The 25,833-nt window shown below is 42.3% G+C and overlaps 1 protein-coding gene across 1 annotated transcript in view; it reads left to right on the forward strand.

Annotated features, from left to right (window-relative positions):
- The window catches only part of PKDCC (protein kinase domain containing, cytoplasmic), a 13,925-nt gene extending 6,737 nt beyond the window's left edge, over positions 1-7,188 (forward strand). The window contains exons 2-7 of the mRNA XM_069071579.1: positions 223-345; positions 837-1,108; positions 2,129-2,208; positions 2,593-2,700; positions 5,265-5,438; positions 6,273-7,188. Of these exons, the coding sequence (XP_068927680.1) occupies positions 223-345; positions 837-1,108; positions 2,129-2,208; positions 2,593-2,700; positions 5,265-5,438; positions 6,273-6,358 (843 nt within the window). The 3' untranslated portion in view covers positions 6,359-7,188. The remainder of the gene's footprint in view (positions 1-222; positions 346-836; positions 1,109-2,128; positions 2,209-2,592; positions 2,701-5,264; positions 5,439-6,272) is intronic.
- The last annotated feature ends 18,645 nt before the right edge of the window (positions 7,189-25,833 follow it).

The following is a 25,833-nucleotide window of genomic DNA, read 5'->3' on the forward strand; positions in this document are numbered from 1 at the left end:
TAGCATTTGGCCAAAAGAAGAAAAGGAAAGCATCATAGAACTACTTTCCCCAAGCTGCTCAGAAAACTAAAGCCACCTGATACTCCACTCTGACCAGTCACCCTTGTCTTTCTCATTGAATGGTGACTGGAACAAGCATTGCTCAGGGTTGAGGCTTTGGGATGACAGCTGAAGGGATCTGTTCTTGCTCCCTCCTGACCCAACCCACTGTTTCTCCTCCAGCTCTATGGATATTGTTACCAGGACAGTGAAGACATCCCAGATACGCTGACCACCATCACAGAGCTTGGCTCCCCTGTAGAGATGATCCAGTTACTGCAGACCTCCTGGGAGGACCGATTCCGAGTGAGTGGGCATGAAAAAGGGGGCACCTCGGCTAAGATGTTTTTCCCTTAGAAGAAAGTTCTCTAGGTATAGTCTTGGCACATCCAAGGGAAGGAAGATGTTCTTTGTTGCTAGTGGCCAAAGAGATTTTTTGTTTTTTTAGTTAAAGTCAAGAAAGAAAATGTCCTGATCTCTCTACTAAATACACTTATTCTGAGCCAAAGAGGACTGGCATCCCAGAGCTAGAAGAGATCTTAAAACCATCCTCTTCACTCCCTTGACACACAGCTCTGAAGCCATTCAGACTTTAGAGAAGTCCTTTGCCCCCCACTACTCCATGTCCCCATTTCTTTCCCTCCCAGCACTGCCTCCTCCTGACCCCACCCAGCCCTGCTCCTGCTTTTGGTGCTGCTAGTGCAGAGGCAGAAGAGTAAGCAAGGAGTGAATGGAAAGTCTCTGGTCCTCATAGACAGAGGTGAGTAGAGTGACTAGAGCTGCCCGTGTCTCCTCAGATCTGCCTAAGCCTTGGCCGCCTGCTCCACCATCTTGCCCATTCTCCCCTGGGCTCAGTGACCCTGCTGGACTTCCGTCCTAGGCAGTTTGTACTTGTGGATGGGGAGTTGAAAGTGACTGACCTGGATGATGCCCGTGTGGATGAGACACCATGTGAAAGTCCTGGAGATTGTGTTCTTGAGTTTCCAGCCAGGAACTTCACCCTGCCCTGTTCAGCCCAGGGCTGGTGCCAGGGTATGAATGAGAAGAGGAACCTGTACAATGCCTACAGGTGAGGCCCCCTTCCCTGACTTCCTCACTCCTCCTCATATCCACAGTCTGCCTCTCTTCCTCCAAAATTTGCCTCCCTTGACCACCACAGCTGCCTTTCAGTTACTTAGATTTGGGTATGAAAGGGAGCGGGGAGACTGAGAAGCCCATTCAGTAACTATGGGTGACTTCCTCATCCCCCCTCTTATTCCCTTACAAACTTTTTTCTTCTTTTTTAGAAGTTACTAAACTTTGCTAGTTTTGAGGGTTAGAAATTTTAGGCTCTCAGGGTCCATGAATGCATACAGATATGACCTGGTACCTCAGGTCGAGGAGCAGAGAGGCCCAGGTAGAGGTCCCATGAATTTATGTAAGAGAGAGAAAATAATAATGAAAGTTTGGGGAATAGAAAGAGTGAAAATCAGTGTGGGTATCCAGGGTGGAAAATCTGGGAATGGAAGGGGGACATATTTCTGAGCAGGGATGGAATGGGACAGGATGGGGCTGGGGTCATGTCTCCTTTCATATCAGGGAACTGTTCCAGCCCCTGGACAGTGAAACTAAAAATAGATCCTTGAGTTCCAAGAAAGATCATCTGATCGGAGGAGAAGCCAGACTGGAGACTTCTTAAAATAGTCTCCAGATTTGGGGAGGGTGAAGGAAGGGGGGAGTAAAGCTGCACTGGGGAGTGCTGCCAGCATCAACACTCCCCATCACTTGGGCCACCGTTCTCCTGGTCTCTGTGGATTTTGGCGTCAGATATTTGCCACTTGGAAGCCACAAGCTTGGCCCAGCCAGTAGAGCCTCCCAAATCTGGTGATTATTCTCAGGCAAGAGGGAGAGGTAAAGCAGAGGGACACAGTGGGGAGAATTCTCCTCTTTGGCACAAGGCATATTACTTTAGCATATGTCTGAATAGATTCCTTGATTTACTCCCCTGCAGAGGTGACCCAGTCCTTTTGTCTTTAAAGAGTAAGTCCCTGGGAGAGACCAGTCTGCAAAGACCACGACACTGACCAGTGTGCTGGTTTCTCTTTGGCAGGTTTTTCTTCACATACCTCCTACCCCACAGTGCCCCCCCTTCCCTTCGGCCACTGCTGGACAGCATCGTCAATGCTACAGGTGATGCCTTAGGAATTTCTCTACCCTAACTCGTGTATGAGATCTGCCCCCTCCCTTGTGACTTCTAACTACTCACTTACCTGCATCAGGGCAATGGATCAGTAACACAAATAACTCAGAATAAATAGATTATCCACAAAGCACTCTGTGTGCATTGTAGGATTCTTTTGTAGCAACCTTGCTAACCTGACACACCCTCCCCCCCACTAATCTTGCCCTCCCTCTTAGTGATAAAACACTAAGGGTATGATCTCAGAAAGAAGTTCAGTCACCTTCTAAGGGAAGTAACTAGTTATATACCCTTGGGGATCCCTCCCCATCTCAGATAAAGCTATGTTAATAGCTTCCACTAGCGCCCTCTTAAAGCCACAGTCTACCCCACAGGAGAGCTCACCTGGGGAGTCGATGAAACACTGGCCCATTTAGAGAAGGTTCTGCATCTTTACCGGAGCGGGCGGTACCTGCAGAACTCAACTACATCCCCTCGAGCTGGTGAGTAATGCCAGTTGGGAGTAGGTGCCAGGACTAAGGGGGAGCGTACAGCATCTTCTAGAAGGCTTTAGAGAAGTAGTTTTCAGTGATTATGCAAAAAGTGTGGCATTAGCAGGGAGGAGAGAAGTGGTAAGGCTGGGGAATTGGAGGAAAACGTAGATAACTACATATGTGCCAATGTAGGGAGGCTGAGTGGTCTAATGACCATTACTGGTTGACCTCTGGTATCCCTATGTCTGCCACTGGCCAGAGCAGGGAACAGAGCTCCTTCTCTGGGCTAAGCCAGGATAGACTCATAAGCCAGATTAAGTTCCCTCCTACCCAAGCTTTCATCTCTGGAGCTAAAACACTGGGGCTAGCAGGGAGTGAACCATCTTAGGTGAGAAATCAGTGAAGCCCCAGCCTGCCTCCACAGGTGAAAAACAAAAAAAAAGGAAGAAAAAAAAATAAGTGCTGGTAACCTTTGACCTGTAATCACACCTGGTCAAAGACTCAGCTGGACCTGTCTCTCACCACTCCCTTTCTCTCCTGACCCCTCCAAGAAATCAGGCTGGGGTCTATTTGGAAGGACAGATTAGGCCATGGACTCAGCTGCCCTCCCAGGTCCTGGTCACTTAAATCCACTGAATGTTTGGCCAGGGCTACAACATTCAGGCCAGGGAACAGGGAGCAAAATTCTGGAATCTCTGGCCTATCTTAAGGATGGCAAAGGGGGAGGAGCTCATTAGCCCTGTAAATAAAGTTTAACGAGGTGAACAATAGCCAGCTTTGTCCCCAGGGACTCAGTTTATGGGGTTGTAAATCACAGCAAACCCTGGACTTTGGTCCTCTCCCCTCTGTGGAAGAAGAGTTAGGCCAAGAAAGAGAAGAAAGGAATGAATTTCGAGAAGTTTCTAACTCATAGATTCCAGAAATGGGATCCTTCTAGCCAAGATCCTTTGGAGTTCTGAGAAAGAGAGAGAAAGAGAGAGGGGGAAACTCTCTGGATTATTACAAGAATTGCAAAGCTCTGAGGATGGGCCTCGGGGCAGTAAAGGCAATTTTTCTTAACACCGAGAAAATAGCACAGATTCTAACATATACACCTTTGTTAAATGCCCAAGCTATTGCTTCCAAAATAAATATTGATTAGCATGTTTTGCCCATCATATGTCTCCTGACCTCAGAATTCTTGCCCATCCTCCTGACCTTTGGACCAGCCTGGAACCACCTCCCAGTTACTTTCCTGATAATCCAGCCTAAAGCCCAGATTTCAGTTGTGGAGTGGGAGGAGAGAGGGTGAGCCCCAAACAGTCCTAAATAATTTAAGCTCAGCCACAAATCTGTCCGACCTCTGGATGGAGTGGGACCTATATCCAGCTAATTCTGAATGTGTGTGTATGTCCCTTCATATATATGAGCCAGCTTGTGTTACTGTGAATATGCTGTCAGCCCTGGGGGTATGGGAGGGCTGCATCCTTTGATTGCTTTGTTTACTAGTTCCCAGAATCCCAAGTCTGGACATTGAAGGAGTTTTGACCTTTCTGTGACTTAACTTTATGGCTTAAACCCTCAGCCTGACTTTAGTAGAGATTCAGATACTGTTATCCTTGCCCTGGGGAGAAGGCTATAGCTTGGCCTCAGTTTTCCAGTCTGAGCATAAGACTTTTTCCTCCTCTTTCTTCATTCTCAGCCTGGGGAAAAGACTGTGCCCTTGGCTTTTTGGCTTATTCATGCCCAAGAATGTGACATGGGGCTAGCTGGACAGGAGCAGTGAAGGGAGCTACTAGACCTCCCCTCCAGAGTAATAGACCTTCATTGAATCCTTCCTCCCCCTCCTCTGTAGCCCTTCTTTCCCTATGTCTTTCTAAGCCTTATATTATTCTTCCCTAGAACAGGTCTAGTGAAAAGAGCATGAGATTTGGAGTCAGGAGACGCGAGTTCTAGTCTTGCCTCTCATTTCCTGTGTGTATGACCTTGACCAAATTTGTTCTTTTTATACCCCAGTTTGTACATCTGTAAAACAGGGACATTGAACTATATAATTCCTGTCAGCTCTAAATCCTATGACCCTAATTCAATTCATAAGCATTTATTAAGTACCTACTAAATGCCAGTCACTGTTCTAAGTGCTGGGGATACAAATAAGAAAAGGACAGTCCCTGCCCTCAAGGAGTTTACAATCTAATGGGAGAAGACAACACCCAAAAGGGAGCTGAAGTGGGAAGTGAACACTAAGGGATACCTTATAGGCGCAGGGCATAGTGTCCCACAGATTAGAAGCCAGGTTTGTATGGTGCTGGAAAATAGAGTTATCAGAAAGGTTGTGAACCTCGTATAAAGGAAGGCTTTGGATGGAGGTTAATGCTCCAGTCCTCCAGCCTTCCAATGAAAGGAGAGAGACAACTGAAGGCAGATGGAGAAGTTGTTGGGTGTCAAAATCTGAGTCATTCTGCACAGTGTTAAGATTTCAGGTGATCAGCTTATCCTGGAGAGGGGTGATGGGGAGAATGGAGTACGGTATTCTGTGGAGTTGAAGCCAGGTAGATCTGCTGATGGAAAATGCTTATAAATGCTTATCCTAGAGTACCGACGGGTCCCAGACACTACTATCCCACAAGAGAATTACCATTGCTGGCCTTCTTATCACCATGGTGGTTGCCTCCTCTCTGTGTTCAGCCTGGCTGAGGCAATGGATGTCTGTGAAAGTCATTCCCAGTGCCGGGCCTTTGTAGTCACCAACCAGACTACCTGGACAGGTAAGGCTGGCAGCAAATCCAGTTAAATTCCACAAATCCCTATTAAGTACCTACTGAATACAAGGGGCTGTTCGAGGCACTGAGATGACAAAAATGGCAGCCCATGTCTTTGAGAAGTTTATATTCTAATGGGGTTGGGAGGGAATACAACATAAAGACAGAAAAGGCAATATAGTACAGTGGGAAAAAAAGTCTGGGGACCCAGGTTCAAATCCCACCTCTGACACATAGAGAGACTTTAAGCAACTCACTTGATTTCTCTTGGCCTCAGTTTCCCCCTCTGTACAATAAGTGAGGTCCGTTTGAGCTCTAGATCCATGATCCTATAAGTAAATATGCAGTAAATTGAAGAAGAGCATGCTAACGGGGGAGGAGGGGGGCAAAGAGAAGATTCTTCTGAAAGAGGAGACCCCTAAGTGGAGCCATGAAGGAATGTGAAAATTCTGAAAGGTAGAGATGAAGAGAGGTGGTAGACAATGCCTCTGCAGATGCTTAGAGGAAGATCATATTGCATTTGGAGCCATATCAAGACAAGGCTCCTTTTCTGGTGGGGATAATCAGTCAATAAGATTTATTAAGCACCTGCTGTGTACAAAGTACTGTGTTAGGAGCTGAGATATCAAAGAAAGGTGAAAGAACAGTCCCTGTTCTCAAGAAGCTCACACTACAATGAGGGAGACAGTATGCAAACAACTATGTACAGACAAGCTTTGATTTAAAAAGACTGTGGGAAAAGTATTTCCCTCCCTTCCCCTCCCCCAATTTGATGGGAATATAGAGCTTCCTGCACTGCCCTCTGTCTGTCTCTTCACCATTTCTGCCCTTGCCCTTCAGGTAGACAGCTTGTCTTCTTCAAGACTGGTTGGAGCCAAATAGTCTCCGATCCTAACAAGATCACCTATGTGAGGGCGTCTGCTTAACCAGCCTGAGGGCTTAACTGACCTTGGCCATCAGTCCCAGAGCCGACAGTGGGCGGGGAGGACAGCGTGGTGCAGACCCGAAGGACCAGGACACACGTGCAATAAATCAAAATGTAAAAATGTGAGTTTAACAGACTGATGATGGTGATGGCGGCAATCCCTGCCAGGAACCCTGTGCACAGACTGTCGGGGGTGGGGAGAAAGACACAGGCAATCCTGGAATGACCCTTGGGGCCGAAATCAGGGGGATAGGCCAGCCTGCTAGGACCTTGGGAGACAGCCTTCTCCCTTTGCTGAGACAATCCTGTGGGTGGCGCTGTTCCTCCAGTCTTGCCATGGTGTCACAGTCACTGCCTTTATAACCCAAGAATGTAGGTGGAGGCCATGCTGCTTCCCCCCTTCTGACTGGTTGCCTGCCCCACGGAGGGGTTGTGTATGGACAATCAGCCACCTCACTTGCTCTCTGTGAATTGAGATTTGGCCTTCAGAGGTGGGCCATAAGTAAATAAGTATGTGAGCTATTTCCTAAGGGGATGCTGTGGGAGCCCTCTATGACCTCATGAGGTTAGGGGTGGGGGAAACGTACCAGTTTGAGCCGAAATGTGGGGGATTGGGGAATGGGGTTGCAGCATGAGCCACGAGCCAGGACATGGGACTAGAGCTTGCCTCATTTTGCTTTCAGTGAAAGCAGCAGAGCAGCAATGCCCAGGCTCTCCCTGTCTTGGAGTTTCTACATCCAGAAGCTTTTGTACTTCTTGTTAATTAAATTGTTTATTTTTGTAAGAAAAAAAATAAAAATAAAACAAGATGATGCAGGTGTTTCTTCTAAAGCTGTGATCTTCCCCCGTCTGCTTTTCTCCATTTTCTTTTCAGGGGGAAAGAGGGTGAAACTTCACTGACAAGGCCTGCCCAGGGCAGAACTAAAGACCATACACATTTCATCATCAACTTTCCCTTTCAGTTCCTGGAACTGAGTGTTCTGTTAAGCACTGGGGATGCAAAGATTAAAGAAAGAAAGAAACAATACTTGACCTTAGGGAGCCCAAATTCCATTGGGAGAGACAACATATTCATGTATAAGTATGTACAGATGAAATACAGAGTAATTAAATACAAGGCATTTTGAGAGGGTGCTAACAGTTGTGGGGAATCGAGCAAAGGCTTAATGTAGAAGGTGCTACTTGAGCTGTGTCTTGAAAAATAGGAGAAATTCTGTGAAATGGAAGCTTCGAGGGAGTACATTCAAGGCATGAGAGAAAGGCAATTTAAAGAACTAGGAGATTGTCCTATGTGAGAAGAGCAGAAGGGAGACCAAATGTGCAAGGAGGCCAGAAAGATAGATTAAAGCCAGGTTGTGAATGGCTTTAAAAAACAGAGTAGATGGAATACTCAAGATGGCAGGAAGGCATTAGTCCAAATCCTACCTGAGACATTAGCTGTGTAAACACATACCATGTGTACCAGGCATTATTATGCTTGGTATATAAAGAAAAGCAAAAGACTGCCTGCTTTCAAGGAGCTCATAGTCTAATGGGGAAGAAGACTTGCAAATTACTTTATACAAACAAGCCTTAGACAGGATAAATAGGCAATAATCAACAGAGGAAAGGTACTAAAATTAAGAGGTATGAGGAAAGGTTTCTTGTAAACGGTGGGAATTTAAAAGAATTAGGAGGTAGAAATGAGGCGGGGAAGTATTCCAGATTTGGGGAGCAGCTAGTGAAAATGCTCAGATTCAGGAGATGGAGTATCTCATTCAAGAAACAGCAAAGAGGCCAGTGTGAGGTGCATTAGGGAAGGAGGGCATGTGAGTATAAGAAGACCAGAAAGGTGGGAGGGGAACTATTCTTTTCAAAATCAGCCATTTATAGCCCCCACAGTTAGGGTCAAGGGTTTCCAGTGACAACATGGTATTCCTGTGTGAACTTCCCTCCCTGTCCTCTACCCCCAACCTAATGACAGACTTGGAATCAAGACCCCTGGATTTGTGCTCTGCCTCTGATGTTGATGTGTGATGTTGGACAAATCACTCCATCTTTCTGAGAGTAGGTACTTCATCTGTGAAGAGGAGATAATGGGTGGCAACACCTACCTTACAGAGTGGTTGTGAGGAAAAGGCCAACAGGCTCACACTGACCCCTCAATGTGAGGTCAATTTTGTTAGCTTGGGGAAGGGAAAGGGGACTCAGTGAAGCAGGGACCCCAGGGAACAGAGGGCCGTGGTCTAGGCAATGGGGAGGAAAGAGGGAGGATACCCATCTTTGATCCCTGACAGCAAGACTAGACCTGCCAGGAACCTTTCCCCAAGAGCACAGTGGCATAGACTGAAGAAAAATGAGGGTCTATCTGCCCAGTCACCCAACAAGAGAACAGGAGCAGTCTAGATTTCAAATCTGCTATTAGAGATGGGTTATAGTCAGCATTGTTCGAAGGAGTAACACCACCAAGGAAATCCCACGTCCTTGACATTAACATCCTGAATATATTATATATCATCACTAAGGATACAGAACTAGAAAAGGAGGTGGAACTGTTGGTTACAGAACAGGAGGGAAGGAGAATGGAGTTTGCCCGGGTATCTACAAAATAGTAAGGAAGTCATAGGAAAGCCCTTACTATGGCAACATGATTTTACTGGAAAGGATGGCCCTGCTACTTCCTACCCATGTGTCTTTAAACAAGTCACTCATTTTCTCTGGGAATTGGTTTTCTAACCTAATAAAATGGTGGTTTGGGGCTAGGTAAGTTAATCATAGTTAAGAGTTGGAAGGGATCTTAAAGCTGGTCTAATCCAGTATCTAAAATTTATTTATACATTAGGAAAGTGAGGCCCAAAGAAGTTGTGACTTGACCAAGATCACACAGGTATTAAATGACAGAGGTAGAATTTGAAACTAGGTCCTCAGAATCCAAAACCTGCACTTTTTCCACCATGCCATACTAGAGGTTCCAAGTGGCAAAAGTGAAGATGGAGAGAATTCCAGAGTGCCTGGAGGTGGGAAATAGAACTAGAAATAGACAAGTTTGATTACGCCACAAAATATGTGAGGGTACTAAAGCATGATCACCCTGGCCAAATAGAGTATAGGTAGTTTATGAAGAGATTTAAATTGTCCAACAGAAAAGGGTATATTTTATCTTAAAGACAATGGGAAATCAGTACAGCTTCTTGAGCAGAGGAGTAACATGGTTAGACATGTTGAAGGAAGAAAGGAATCTGAATTCCATTACCTTGCTATAGAGGATTGTATAGTTCTCTTTAAACATATATATTTTCTGAACAAATCTAATAGTTCTTTAATTGGGTTCTTTGATGCTGCTGATCCAGTAATGTACCTCTCAAAGGCAACATGGTAGGTTTGAAACTTGGCTCCTGCGTGTTATAGGGAAACTCATCTAATCTCCCTGGACCTTGGCTTCCTTATCTGGAAAATGAGTATTGAACTAGATGATCTGTAAAATAGCTTTTAGCTCTCCATCCTATGAGAAGTCTGGGGGCTAAAAAGAAGCATGCCCCAGCAGCAGCCAGGGATCCTTCCTTGGCCAGGATTTTTTTTGCTTAGTAATCTTTACTGGGATTGCCTGGACCCTGTTGTGCATAAATCAGAGGTTCTCCCAAACCAAAAACTGCCACCAAGTTCTAGCACCATAGCCTGGCACATAGCAGACACCAGAAACATTAATTGAGTGAATGACTTGTTTCTCCTTGAACATGAGAAGTCCCTCAGCATGAACTTTTTATATCAGTCATTTGGAAACAGATAAGTTCAAGGGAACTCTTTGCTAATCTCAGGTCAGGCTTAGAAGAAACAGGAAATAGAAATAAAATTAACTCCCAAGAAAACAAAATGTTCAGAGCTCAGGGACTGGACTGGTGACGTTAGCAATATCCCAAGGCACTATGCTGTCTCTTCCATGCATTTTACTACCCTTTCCCATCTCTCCCTCCCACTTCCTTCATTCACCGATGCCAAGAGCTCAGTCTCTTCAGATTGTCACCTTAGAAGACAGAGAATTCCCCATCCCCTAGTCCCCTTCAACTCAAATGTCACCTTCCCCGATCCTCCCCTTAATCACTAACCCTTCTCCCCTAGAACATCACACTGAACTCTATTTGTACCTCTCTGATTTCATTATGTATTTCTGTGTATGTTACAGTTTTCAATGTTTGTGTCACATACTCCTACTACATTATAAATTCCATGAGGAAAGAAATTGTATTGTATCTCCCATACCTAGACAGCTAGGTAGGGCTTAGTGGATAGAACCCCTCGACTAGAATCAGGAAGACCTGAATTCAAATTCTACCTCAGATACTTCTTAATTGTGTGACTGGATAAGTCACCTAACTTCTGTCTACCTCAGTTTCCTCAACTATAAAATGGGAGTAACAACACCTACCTCCCAGAGTTATGTGAAGATCAAATAAGATAATATTTATAAAGTACTTAGCACAAGGTGTGGGACATAGTAGGTGCTTAATAAATGCTCATTTCCTTCTTTCCTCAGTGTCTAAGTATTTTATATAAAGCACATAAATACCTATAAATACCTTAATAAATACCTATTGGTTGATCTGCCCTTAACTTTTAGCAATACATGTGATCATACATGACTTATGAAGCTTGCACTGATAAGCCCTTTGATTACAACTATAAAGTTATAAAGTTCGGGGCAACTGGGTGGCACAGTGAATAGAGTACCGCCCTGGAATGAGGAGGACCTGAGTTCAAATCCAGCCTCAGTCACTTAACACAAAACTAGCCGTGTGACCTTGTGCAAGTTACTTAATCCCAATTACCCTACCTTTCCCCCTCCAAAAAGCAAAAATAAATAAATAAACAAACAAATGCATTGAAAAAAAAGTTTAAAAGTTCAATTCATAGGATTACATATTTAGAGCTGGAAGGGACTTCAGAAGTCGACTAATCCAACCCTCTCATTTTATTGCTGAGGAAACTGAGGCCCAAAGAGAGAAAGTGATAACCAAGGTCACGTGGACACTAAGGGACAGAGTCGTTCCTTCCAGTTCTAAATATATGATGCTACAAAGCCAAGTCCTTTGGCTCCACATCTGGGTTCTTTCTCCTGTACCAATGCCTCCAATTTAATTCAGTGAACATTTATTAAGAACCTGCTAGGTGTCCCAGCGGATACAGTGCTGGGTCTGGAATCAGAAGACTCATCTTCCTGAGTTCAGATCTGACCTCAGACACTTACTAGCTGTGTGACCCTGGGCAAGTCACTTAACTCTGTTTGCCTCAGTTTCCTCACCTACAAAATAAGCTGGAGAAGGAAATGGCAAAACACTCCAGTATCTTTGCTAAGAGAAGTACAAATGGGGTCAAGAATCAGACACGACTGCAGAACAACAAATGTTCATGCCAGGTCCTGGTGAGACAGGCAGAAACAAGAGTCCCAGCCCTCAAGGAGCTTACCGTCTCCTGGAAGTTACTGTTTTTCCCTCCTACTTCATATCTGTGAAGCCGATCACTCTGGCTCTCCTAGATCCAACAACTCAGAACAAGAAGACATTAGAAATAGAACATGTTCTACCAATAAAGTCTTAGGAATCCTTTTCTTCAATGTTTTACATGATTGCACATATATAACCTATATCTGATTGCTTACTATCTCAGGGAGGGGGGAGAGGAGGGAAAGGAGAGGGATGGAATTTAGAACTCAAAAATTTTTTTAAATTTTAAATTGTTTTAACATGCAATTGGGTCAAAATAAAATGCATTAAAAGAAGAAATCCTTTTCTTCAAAGGACATAACCATCACCAATAACCCCCTTTAGCCATAGGCTCTCCAGGAGTCTGCTGAGCTGGAGGTCTTTCTGTGAGACAGTCCTGCTGGCTTGCAGTACCCCTGCATTTGCTACAGAAAGACTAATTTTGTAAATATTCAAGAATAAATTAGATAATGAATCCATAGACCAAATGGGTAATCAAGTGTTTTCATCAAGTGGGATCAGTTTCTATACAACATTATCTACAGTTACTGTCTATATTCATTTGTATAAGGTAAACACAATATGTTTTGAACAATCTGACCTATCCACTATCATTTTCTCCTGGCTGCCAAACCCGCCTGCCCCCACACTGCCCCCCCCTCAAAAAAAAAAAAAAAACGGAAAAGCTCAGGCCATCCTTAGCTTCAGTAACCAAGAGCGTGAGTGTGCAGACGCCAAGAGATGATAGTCTCACTGTCTTCTGCCCTAATGGAACCACACCCAGAGTACCTGGATTGTTCAGTTCTAGGCACCACATTTTAGGAAACACATCGACAAGCTGGAAAGCAGCATCTCTGATATTCTGGTGGATTAAGTGCCGACTTCCCATGAATGCTGCTCCCTCTGAGGATCCCTCCGATTTATCCTGTCCATATATTGTTCCTATGTATATTTACATGTTGTCTCCCCCCTTAGACTGGGAAATCCTTGAGAACAGGGGCTTTTTGCCTTTCTTAGTGCCCAACACACATAGTAGGCACATGTTTAATAAATGCTTATTGTTGTTCTTGTACTTACTGTTGAAGAGAATACTTAAGAGATCATGATAACAAGTACTTATCTGGCCACTGGACCCAGATGGCTCCAGAGGAGAAAGTGAGGCTGGTGACTTTGCACAGCCCTCCCTCACTTAAATCCAGTTCACTTGCAAGTCATGGATGGCATCGCCTTCCCAATGTCATATCCATATCTGACCATGAGACCCAGATGGCTCCAGAGGAGAAAGTGAGGCTGGTGACTTTGCACAGCCCTCCCTCACTTAAATCCAATTCACTTGCAAGTCATGGATGGCATCGCCTTCCCAATGTCATATCCATATCTGGCCACTGGACCCAGATGGCTCCAGAGGAGAAAGTGAGGCTGGTGACTTTGCACAGCCCTCCCTCACTTAAATCGAATTCACTTGCATGTATGGCATCACCTCCCTGATGTCATGGTCCTGTTTGAGAATGAAGGACAAACAGCAACAATAAGTACTTAGAGGAAAAGTGATTATGCTCATTAAGTTTCTCATTTGAATAGACTCAGGATCAGACAGCTAGGTAGTACAATAGATAAGATCACTGGGCCTAGATGTGAGCAGACCTGAATTCAAATTCTGCCTCAGACACCTACTAGTGTGTGACCTGGGCAAGTCATTTAACCTCTGTCTGCCTCTGTTACCTTATTTGTAAAAGGGCAATAGTATTTGTTAAATTATAGCATTCCCCCCCTCAGGGTTGTTATGTAGGAATCTAATGAGAGAGGACTTTTCAAACCTTAAAGCACTATATATGATGGTTACTTTTCTTATTAAGTTGCAGAAAGACAAATATCACCTGGAAATAACACTGGTGGTTGGGGAGGGGGGTGCATTTGGTGACATATCCATCCCTGCCTTCTCCTTCTTAAAAGTCTTCTCTGGGTTTTAATCAGATTCTATAACAAGAGTTAGCTCTGTTTCCTAGTCTGTGGTAATATAATGGTGCCTCCCTCCGCTGGAGGATGTCCATCCAGACATAGTCATTGGTCATGGTGGCTAATCCCCGAGAGGCTGTGGATTACTTTAGCTTAGGAGTTCTGAGCTGCAGTAGGGCTAAAGTTAATTGTCTATCTATGAAGTCTGGCATCAATAGGATGAGCCACTGGGGGTGGGAGACCACCAGACTGTCTAAGGAGAGGTGACCTGGTAAGAAATAAAGTACATAGGCCAAGATGGCAGAGTAAAAGCAGGAAACTTGTTTGAGCTCCAGCTCCAACCACTTCCAATACCTATAAAAAAAGACTCTAAACAAATTTTAGAGCTACAGAACCTACAAAGTGACAGAGAAAAACAAGTCTGCTGAAGGCAGCCTGGCAGGAAGGGTCTGTCACAGGCTAGGAGTCAAGCGCAGTCCCATATGAGCCATGCCAGCCCAGACCTGCTGCACAGACTGGCTAGAGTAGAATTCAGGAGAGTGAATCACTGGCAGCTGTGGTGGTTTCTAGACTTCTCAACCAATAAATGCCAAAGAGAAAGTAAAAAGTCAATAGGAAACCCTGTTGATGCTGGGTGAGACAAGAGTGCAGTCAAGCCCCTGCCCCTGGAGAAGGGGGAGAGGGATGGAGGTGCTGGCAGCTACAACTGCTGCTGCTGCTGCTTCAGGCTCCAGGCCTACAGATCATAGTGGGACCAAGTGACTGTCCAGAGGGCATTTGCAGGAATCTCTCTGATGACACTGAGGCAGGATTCTCTTGCTTTACCCTGCTTGGATCTGGGTCACAGTCTTGGGTGGTGGTCCTGGGGTGAGGAGCGCTGGTGTGGCAGAGCTTGTTGAGGCTGTGGAGAGAAAGTCCTCCTCACAGTTCTGAGGCAGGTGCCTGGAAAAAACTCTGACAACAGCTTCACAAAACCCCAGAAATTTGGGACACAGCATTCTCTACTCTGGAATCAAAGTTCTACCATGGCAAAGAGCTCAAAAGCCAAGTAATTGGCTGGCAAGATGAGCAAACAGAGGAAGCAAAATCAGACTATAGAATCCTTTTTGGGGGGACAAAGAGGATCAAAACATAGAACCAGAAGAAGACAACAAAGTCAGAACTCCTGCATCAAAATCCTCCAAGAAAAATATGAACTGATCATAGGCCATGGAGGAGCTCAAGAAGGATTTTGAAAATCAAGTAAGAGAAATAGAGGGAAAATTGTGAAGAGAAATGAGAATGATGCAAGAAAATCATGAAAAAAAGAGTCAACAGCCTGATTGAAGAAAATAACACCTTAAAAATAGACTCAAATGGCAAAAGAGGCCCAAAAAGCCAGTGAGGAGAAGAATGCCTTAAAAAACTGAATTGCCCAGATGGAAAAGGAATTTCAAAAGCTCACTGAAGAGAATAATTTCTTCAAAATTAGATTGGAGCAAATGGAAGCTCATGACTTTATGAGAAATCAAGATACTATAAAACAGATCCAAACAAATGAAAAAACAGAAGGCAATGTGAAATATCTCATTGGAAAAACCACTGACCTGGAAAATAGATGCAGGAGAGAGAATTTAAAAATTATTGGAATACCTGAATTCCATGATCAAAAAAAGAGCCTAGGGGTGGCTAGGTGGCACAGTGAGTAGAGTGTTGGCCCTGGAGTCAGGAGGACCTGAGTTCGGATCCGGCCTCAGACACTTAATACACACAAACAAAAAACCTAGCCGTGTGACTTTGAGCAAGTTACTTAAACCCAATTGCCCTCCAAAAAGCAAAAAAAAAAAAAAAAAGATATTTGTCCTTTGGGCAGCTAGGTGGCACAGTGAGTAAAGCACCAGCCCCAGAGTCAGGAGGACCCAATTTCAGTTCCGGCCTCAGACACTTAACACCCACACACAAAAACTAGCCGTGTAACCTTGGGCAAGTTACTTAACCCCAATTGCCCTCCAAAAGGCAAAAAAAAAAGGAAAAAAGAGCCTAGACACCATCTTTCAAGAAATTATCCAGCAAAATTGCCCTGATATTTGAGAGCCAGAGGGCAAAATAGAAATTGAAAGAATTCACTGATCACCTCTTGAAAAAAATCCCAAAAAGAAAACTCCCAGGTATATTATAGCCAAATTCCAAAGTTCCCAGATCAAGGAGAAAATATTACAAGCAGCCAGGAAGAAACAATTTGAATATTGTGGAAATACAATCAGGATAACACAAGATCTAGCAGCTTCTACATTAAGGGACTGAAGGGTTTGGAATATGATATCCCAGAGGTCAAAGGAACTAGGATTAAAACCAAGAATCACCTACCCAGCAAAACTGAGTATAATATTTCAGGGGAAAATATGGTCATTAAATGAAATAAAGGACTTTCAAGTATTCTTTTTTTTTTTTTTTTAAGCAATCAGGGTTAAGTAACTTGCTCAAGGTTACATGGCCAGTTATCTCTGGGTGTGGTGCTGAGTATCTGAGCCCGGGATTCGATCTCCAGGTCTTCTCAACACTGGAGCTCTTACTCGCTGTGCTACCTGGCCACCCCAACTTTCAAGTATTCTTGATGAAAATACCAGAGCTGAACAGAAAATTTGACTTTCAAACACAAGAAGCAAGAGAAGCATGAGAAAGTAAACAGGAAAAAGAAATCATAAGAAACTTATTAAAGTTGAACTATTTACATTCCTACATGAAAAGAAACAATAATTGTAACTCATGAGACTTTTCTCAGTATGAGGATAGTTGAAGGGAATATATGTGAATATATATACATACATATACACATATATAGTATACGTACACATACATGTATGTATAGGATGGTATATATGTGTTTGTATGTGTGTACATGTATACATAGAGGGCACAGGATGAGTTGAATATGAAGGGATGATAATCTAAAAAATAAAATTAAGAGGTGAGAGAGGAATATATTGGGAGAAGGAGAAAGGGAGAGATAGAATAGGGTAAATTATCTCACATAAAAGAGCCAAGAGAAAACTGTTACAATGGAGGGGAAGAGCAGAAAGGTGAAAGGGAATGAGTCAACCTTACTCTCATTGGATTTGGCTTAAGGAGGGAATAACATACACACTCAATTGGGTATTTTACCCTACAGGAAAGTGGGGGGAAGGGGACAAGAGGGCGGATGATAGAAGAAAGTGCAGATTGGGGGAGAGGGTAGTTAGAACCAAACATTTTTGAAAAGGGACAGGGTCAAAGGAGAAAATAAAATAAATAGGGAGTGGGATAGGGTGTAGTATTTCACAATATAACTACTATGGAAATGTTTTGTGTAACTGCACATGTACAACCAATATTGAATTGCTTGTCTTCCCAGTGAGGGTGGGTGAGGAGGAAAGAAGGGAAAGAATCTGGAAATCAAAGTTTTAAAAACAAATCTTAAAAATTGTTTTTTACATGGAACCAGGAAATAAGATATACAGGCAATGGGGTATAGAAATCCATCTTGCCCTACAAAAAAGTAAAGGGAGGGGGGAGCATGGCAGAGGACATAAGAGAGAACAGATTAGGGGAAGGGATATTCAGTATGCTTGCTATCTTGGGGTGGGGGTAGGGGAAAGACCGGGAGAAAATTTGTATGAATGTTGAAAACTAACAAATTTTAATTTTAAAAAAGAAATAAAGTATGCCAATCAACAGTGATATCAGACAATGAGGGGCCACTTTACTGTAATCCTAGGCAAAAAAGGGAGAGCAGTTCCCAAAGGAAAAAAAAAATTTAAGATGGAGACCATCCCAAATGTCTCCCAAAGCTAAGAAAAGGAATGTTTGTCTCTCTAAACTACCCAAATATCAGTCTGTTCTCAAACCCCTATAACATTCAATAGAGTTTTATAACCATTAGAGGTGTTCAAAGTTGGAATGGGTTAGCTCACTACATAGTGAGAACCTTCAAGTGAACCTGGAAGACAACTTTCCAGAGTTGCTTTAGGAGGGATTCTTGGTCAGGGGGAGGTTGAATTAGTTGGTTGTTTTAGTTGTTTCCAACTGTGTGTTTCTATAATTCAAAATAACTTTTAGTGACTTAAAAAAAAAGTAATGTTTACAACAAAGAGCTTAATTTGTAATCCTGCAAACTATATTACCTGAAACTTCCCTCCCCCATTTCTGTTAGCTCTTTGCAAGGGAGCCTAGTACTATTTTAAACTCTTTGATGAGAGCAATGAAATGAATTGTTCTTCCAAATTTTGAAGGCTTTGGGATTTACATCTGGTTGGAAGCATTTCTGTTCCAAGAATGTCAAAGCTAGTGACCTTTTTTATGTGAGTATGTTTCTCCGTCTGTCCCATACATTTAGTATGGGTCAGACTCACAGGATGTTAGAGCTGCAAAGGACCCTATAGATTGCTCTCCAACCCCTTATTTTATAGGTGAGAACACTGAGGCCCAGAGAGTTTGGGTCTCTCCCCTAAGGTCACAGTGGCAGACCAGGACTTGAATCCAGGCTTCCTGAGATCCAGTCCAATGCTCTTTTCATGACTCTTGAGCCACCACCTGGGTGTAAGGCTATGCAAATATTCACAGTTCTATTCTGGAATTCCTTCTTAGCTCTCTGATGGTGCCAAACTATCCCAAGGTTTATTTATATTTCATTTATCAACAAGATCCAGAAATGTACTGTTTGGTTACGGCGCTGACTTGTCTCCCAGCTTTAAAGAATGGTTTGAAAATCTCTCTGATGTGCTTAAAAGGGAGGCAATAATTTTTTCTAGGCAAATGGCCTCTTTCTCATCTCTTAGCACTTCCTTGTTACCAAAATCAATGTTCTCCTTTTCTCCTTCCCTTTATTTACTTAAGTATATGCTTCCAATTCAATTTGACAAGCATTTATTGAACATCTTCTATGTACCCCCAAATACTCTCTGATCTCAGAGAATTTCCACTGAGGGGCTGGGGAAGGTGAATACTTATATGCAGATTAGATACAATGGAATTGCAGGGGGGGGAGGTAGAAAACAGGAAAGGCTTCCTGCAAAAGTTATTCTCATAATTGTGCTTTGAAAAAAAGCTAGGGATTCTATAACATAGAGTTGAGGGAGTGAGGAAGAAGTGTTCCAGGCATGAGGGACAGCCTGTGGAAAGACACAAAGATGGGTGATTGGAACATTATGCATGGAGAGTAGCAGTTGGAAAGAGTGCTGAACTTGGTATAAGAGGACCAGAGTTCAAATCCTGTATCTTCCATATACTTTCTGTGTAATCTTGGCCCATTCACTTGACCCCTCTGAGCCTTGATTTCCTTACCTATAAAATTAAGAGTTCAAGTGAATTCATCTCTAAGATTCTTTACAGATACAAATCTATGATTATTGAGCCTATCTGCTGGCCAAATATCACAGCCTACATAGCTTCTTGTGCTGCTGAGGGGCAGGGACCACTAGCCTCTCAGCCCTCTCTAGCTATTCCAAAAAGAGAGACCTTTGCACCAGATCCCATTCTCATCACCAGTTGTCCAGATTGTAGTTCATTGTATGGATCACTCAGAGCCTGAGAGTTCAAATAAACAGTCCTTTTACTAAAAACATGTTTCAATACCACCAGGTAAAAGCAATTCCAGAGACAATTAAAAAGCAATTTACAGGAAGATAAAAGCTGCTACTAAAAAGGTTAAAAGCTGGGAGCAGGGAAGTTCTCTGAGATCTTGAGAGTTCCCTGACAGTCTTCAAACGCTCTTAGATGCTTCTTGCCAAATGGCCCACCTGGAGACAAAATTAACTCAAACTGCCCACGGCTGCTCCATAACTTCTTTACTTTTCTTTAAAATCCCAAATGGTGTTGTGGGAGCATGGAGGGTTAATTCAAGCCTTAATCCCACCAATATCCTGACCCACCACAGAGGGCAACCAGAATGGTGAGATTGAAATTGAATCTATGTCACATGAGAATCTGTTGAAGGAATTGGGCAAAATTAGCCTAGAAAAGACCAAGGTGGAGGTGACCAATGGTCTTTAGTCCTTCTTACTCATTGCCAGTTCTGCAGGCACTTGGACTTCCCTTTCCTCAGACCTGATCACTGACCCTGTCTTTTAAGTTAGGAGGAATGCTATACTTTTTATCAGGACCCCAAACCAGCCTCATTCCTGTCTCTAAACTGAGCTAATGACACTGGCAGGAGGTGATTAGAGTCTTTTGCTTTTATCAATCAATTGTAAAGAGATTAATAAAAGAATGAGTCATAGTTCCCCCAGGATCCAGTTTGGGTGCTGCCCAGAGCCCACTTCCTCACTCATACCCTCTCTGGTATCCAGAGCTCATCATAATAACAAACGGCTCCAATTATCTCTTAGTTTATTTTAGGCGATGCAGATGCTGCCAGATGTTTACCATTTGATGTCAAGAAAATTACACCGCACGGGGAGGGGGGGGGGCGGAAGGGGGGGGCGGGAGCCGGCACAAGGCTGTGGGGGATCCTGAGTGACACAAGGAGAGCTACCCCAGATCCTAAGCACATGGAAGCTCGCATCCAGAGATGGCCCTGCCCCCACCTTGGTGGAGTTCAGGTTTGCTGAGTCAGCAATTCCCGACCTAGTCCCATCTCCAGAGCCTAGACTTCACACGTGGCCCAGCATCGGAGGTGTCAGCATGTGACACAGATTGCCATGCTCTGATTCTTCCAATGGAGAGATTTTCAACTTTCAGAATAAAGTATCTCATAGCAACATGTCATGGGCCCCCATCATAGTGCTTTTGGAAAGAATACTGACCTTAGAATCTCAAAGGCTTAGGGGTCACATTCCAGTTCTGCCATTTAGCTGGATGATCCTGAACAAGCCACTCTATTTGAGTGGGTAGGGGTAGGGGCTGGGAGGTAGTTTTCAAAGGTCCTTTTCTGCTCTAACATTCTATGAATCACTTTTGAGACAATTCTCTCCAAAGCTAGGTGAAACACAGCATTAGAGTTTTATTCTGAGATGACTCAACAGCTAAGTCCCTGGTTACAGGCAGGTCTATATCATAGGCCTTCCCCAGGACCCCACACAGACTGATTTACTGCTTGAAACCATGTTTTCAGTTTGTAGAATCTGGTATTATTTGCAGAGGTTATCTCCGTTTGCAAAACCTGTTACTATTTGAAGAGCCTGGTACATTGTTCTTATTGGTCAAACTTGATGGCCCATCTCTGCCATGGTCAGTCAGGGTTTTAGGTTCCTTCTGTTTCCTTTTGAAGAAGGCTCCTGTTGATCACAATGTTGCCCTGAACCATGTTTACTTCTGCTGCTAAAGAAGGAGAAACATTCCATTCACCTGCCTGTCCTATCTGTCCATCTGTTCATCTGTCTATCTATCCATCTATCTATCTATATCTCTCCCTATGAACGAATGAACAAATGAATTAGTATGAAAGTAAGTGCTCTTTGTCAAATACTGTACAAGGCATCTGGGAAAGAAGCTAGTCCCTGCTTTCAAGTTCACACTTTAATTAGGAAACAGGAAAGAAGATGGAGAACTAAACACCTTCTCTGATCCCATAACTTCTCAAACCTCTCCTAAACAGAAATTTTGCATCAACAGATGGATCAATTTCAGCTGTCTCCATATGGTCTAAGACACCCAGAATAAAAAAAAGAGGTTAAAAAAAACCCCATGAACCTAACCCTTAGTTCACTCCACACCATCTCCTGCATCTGATTCAAAAGAAAAAGAGGAATGCCTTCAAAAATATAAAATACTAAAATAGTCTAAAGACCAAATAAAGATCTTGAGTAACCCAGTCTCAGAAAAGAAAATAGCTCTAGGTGTAGAGGAACTACCAAAGGGAAAAACTCCTGGTCTTAATGGATTTTTAGGATAATTCTATCAAAGTTTTAAAGAATAGTAGCCATACTTCACAAATTATTCTCAAAAATTAAGAAAGAAAACCCCCTACCAGAATCGTTTTATGATACTCTTAATTCCTATACCAGGGAAAGATAATCTCAGGGTTTTTGTTTTTTTTTTTTAAACTGCAGGACAATATCATTGATGAGCATTTACTCAAAAATTGTAACAAAATCCTGTCAAACAAACTAAAGCAATTTATCTAAGAAATCATTCATTATGACCAACTGAGATATATACCAGGGATGAAATTATAGTTCAACCTTAGAAAAATAATCATTATGATCAATTATATTAAAAACCAAAACATCCCAAACCACATGATCATTTCAATAGACGCAGAAAAGGCCTTTGACAAAGTACTTTTCACAAAGTATTCTTTAATGCTAAAACCTTTACAAAGCATGGGCATAGAGGAACCTTTTTTTTAATATCAGAAAAAGCCTCTGTTGAAAACCAAAAGCAAGCAACATACGCAATAGAAATACACTTTTCTAATAAATATGGGAATAAAGCAAAAATGCTCAATCTCGCCGCTATTATTTTATATAATTCTGGAAATGTGAGCAACAGGAATAAGGCAAAGAAGTAAAAGGCATAAAGATAGGCAAAGAGAAGATAAAGCTATCCCAGTTTACTGATGATATGATGATATACTTGGAAAAATTTTAGGGAATAAGCAAAGATAACAATCTAGACAATTTATAGCATCAGCAAAGTTTCAGGCTATGAAATATATCCTCAAAATCAACAGTACTTCTACATTTTAAAAAACCACAAGAAGCAATAACAGAAAGGGAAATTCTATTACAAATAATTACAAAATGCATGAAATATCTGGGAATTGAGCTACCAAAGCAAACAAAAGATTTGCATAGATTCAATTACAAAGTCCTCCTTAAAGAAATAACGAATAACTTAAATAGCTGGAGGACTGTTCAGTGCTCATGGTTAGACCATGCCAATATAATAAAAAATGGCAATACTATCAAAATTAATTCACAATTTTAACACTTTATCAACCAAATTACCAAGGGGATACTTTATAGAACTTGATAAAATAATAATAAAATTCTTTAGAAAAATAAAAGTTGTAGAAAACCATCTCAGAAATGATGAAAAGAAGAAATGAAGGGAAAATAGCAGTTCCACCAATAGTCATCAGAGCTATCTGGTATTGGTTAAAGAATAGGGAGATAAATCAATAGAACAGAAGAGACAAGAGAGAATCAGAAACAACAAAACTCAACCTAGAGTTTGATAAAGTAGAAAATACAAATTATCTAGGAAAAATACTCATTATGTGATAAAAATTTCTGAGAAACTAGAGAGCATCCTGGCATAAATTAAGTTTAGACCAACACCTTACATTATATAAGACAAATATCTCAATTCCTACATCAGGAAAAGATAAAACTCAGGAGGAAGAAAGACTACTGGATACAAGACCTTAATATTTAAGATCATGTTATAAAAAATTGAAACACATTAGAAAAATTAGAAACAGATCTGATACCTTTCAGAGCTATGGGTAGGAGATGTATTGTTAACCAAGCAAATTACAAAAGATAAAATAGATAACTGATCACTTGAAACCAAAAAGCTTCTGCACAAAAAAGAAAAATTAATGCACCTAGGATAAGAAGAGAGGAGTCAGAAATGGAAAAAAAAAATCTTTATATCAAATTTCTTTGATAAGGATTTGGTATCTAAGATGTATAAATGATTGATAAATATTTGTGAGAATAATAGCCATTCCACTCTAGATAAGGAGTCAAAGGATATGAGCAAATAATTCTCAAAAAGGAGAATTTCAAAGTATTCACAGCCACATGAAAGAATGTTCCAAATCTCTAATAATAAGAGAAATGCAAATCAAAACAATCCTGAGGTTTTACCGCACACCCTGAAAATTGGCAAAGATAACAAAAGTGACAATAGTCAATGTTGACATGGTTATGGAATGACAAACACACTAATACACTGTTGGTGGAACTGTGAAATGGCACAATCATTTTGTAAAGCAATTTAGAATTATACACATTAACTGACTAGGATGTGCATATCTTTTCAACCAGAGATTCCATTACTGGGCTAATACCTCAAGGAAGAAAGTCCCCATATACTCCAAAATATTTATAGCAGCACTTTTTGTGATAGCTAAGAATTGGAAACAAAGTAGATGCCCAGAAACTGCTGACTGGCTAAACAAATTGTGGGACATTAATGTAATGTAATATTACTGTGTTGTAAGAAATTATGTGTGATGAAAACAGAGAAGTATGAAAAGATCTGATGCAGAGAGAGAAGCCAAGAACAAGTAAATGAAAAGAACAACTACACCCCCAAAAAATCTAAAGTCAATGTAACAAAATTATAAAGATCAAGCAGAATTCCAATAAAGAAATATTAGAGGATACCTTCAACCCAACACTTTGTAGAGGTTGAAGGTCCATAGGTGTTACACATTGCACATTGCTTTCCGATTGTTTCAATATATTAATCAGCTGTGCTGATTTTTTCTACCTCTCTAAAAGATGCTATTTGTTCTATGGGGTAGCTCCTCAGGAGGGGAAGGAGGAAGGACACGGAGTAGCTATGATGATATAAAAAACAGAAGATATCAATAAAAAATTATTCAAAATAAAAAAGAAATGTGCATGAGACTTTAAGATGCTCTGGGGTATATATCCCAACAGGAAGGACCCACCACCATTGGAAAGGAGGGAATGTGCCTAATATTAAGATAGAGTGAGAGGGATTCTCAATTCACTAGCACAGGGGGGGTAATGGGATGTGGGAAAGGAGTCGGTGTCTGACCAGGAAAAGGAGAGGGATGGACATTGAAGAAGGGAGACAATGGTCCCATTTGGTGCCAGCTCCACCTGGAGTCCTCCCACCTCCCCATATAGGATCTGGCACAGTTTGTCAAAAGAAGGAGGTAGAAGCTGGGTCCCATTTAGTACCAGTTCTGTATAGGCTCCTTCAGGAGCCCCCCAGGCAGGGTCTGCAGCAGCCCTCTAATTATGAGTCCATTTCATTTCATCTACTGCTCCCAAGGTCCTTCATTAAGGACCTACGTATTTTTCTCTCCTTTTTGCCTGACTCCAAAAGACACAGGAAAAAGAAATGTGAGTGAAGTCAGGATCAAGTGAAATAATGTATGGAAAGTTCTTTGAAAACCCTAACATGCCGTATAAATGTCAGATATCATTATAATTGCTGTAATAGTGAAAAGCAGCAACTCAGCTCCACATCACCCTCCCCCACAACTAGACACAGAGCAGAGTAGAAGGAAAGGACAAATGTCCTACCCTTTGCCACCACCCCATCCACCAGAATCCTGCTCTGGCTCCCATTCCTCCTCATTCTCTTCTCCAGGCCACTCAGGGAACCAGATGATCACCAGATGTTCTCCCCTATCCTAATCAGAGAAAGCACCCCCTCTTCCCTTTTCAGAACTGCTCAGTTCACCTAGGGAGACCCTCAGCCTTATGACCCCAAATGTTCACAAAGAAGACTTGACCTGTGAAAGAGGTGGCTTCTCCAATTAATGCAATGGAAAGAGGACTGAAATTGGAAGGCCTGGGTTCAAATTACATCTCTCTTTCACTTACTACTGAAGTATTAACAATAGTCATTCACCAGCAGGGTGAAGCCTATGATACAGCCTGCTCTAAACCCTATAGAGCTTGAAGTTAAATCTTGGGAAATTTTCAATAACAAATTATCTGGTCTACTTTTCAGTTAAAAATTTGAGAATTTGTACAGTTAATGAAGATCTAGTTATTCGGTAGGTAACAAACCCAGGTAAGGCACAGTATTGAAAGGGTAAAACATTTCACTGAGACAGAAATGAATAACATGGAAACACCAATCAATCACCATCTGCAACCCCAGGGATTAGAATCTCATTTTCCTTTCCCAAATGGTAATTTGAGTCCAAATTCTTTTTTTTTTTAAGCAATCAGGGTTAAGTAACTTGCTCAAGGTGACACGGCCAGTTATTTCTGGGTGTGGTGCTGAGTATCTGAGACCGGATTTGATCCAGGTCATCCCGACACTGGAGCCGCTGCTCCTACTCTCTGAGCCACCTGGCCTCCCCTTGAGTCCAAATTCTTGACTCTGATAGCAAATGTATGGGTTCTCTCTCTCTCTCTCTCTCTCTCTCTCTCTCTCTCTCTCTCTCTCT

This window comes from Petaurus breviceps, unplaced genomic scaffold, assembly GCF_028583685.1.
Source record: "Petaurus breviceps papuanus isolate PSGF00001 unplaced genomic scaffold, PetGlider_PUasm1.0 90842, whole genome shotgun sequence".
NCBI classification, from domain to species: domain Eukaryota; kingdom Metazoa; phylum Chordata; class Mammalia; order Diprotodontia; family Petauridae; genus Petaurus; species Petaurus breviceps.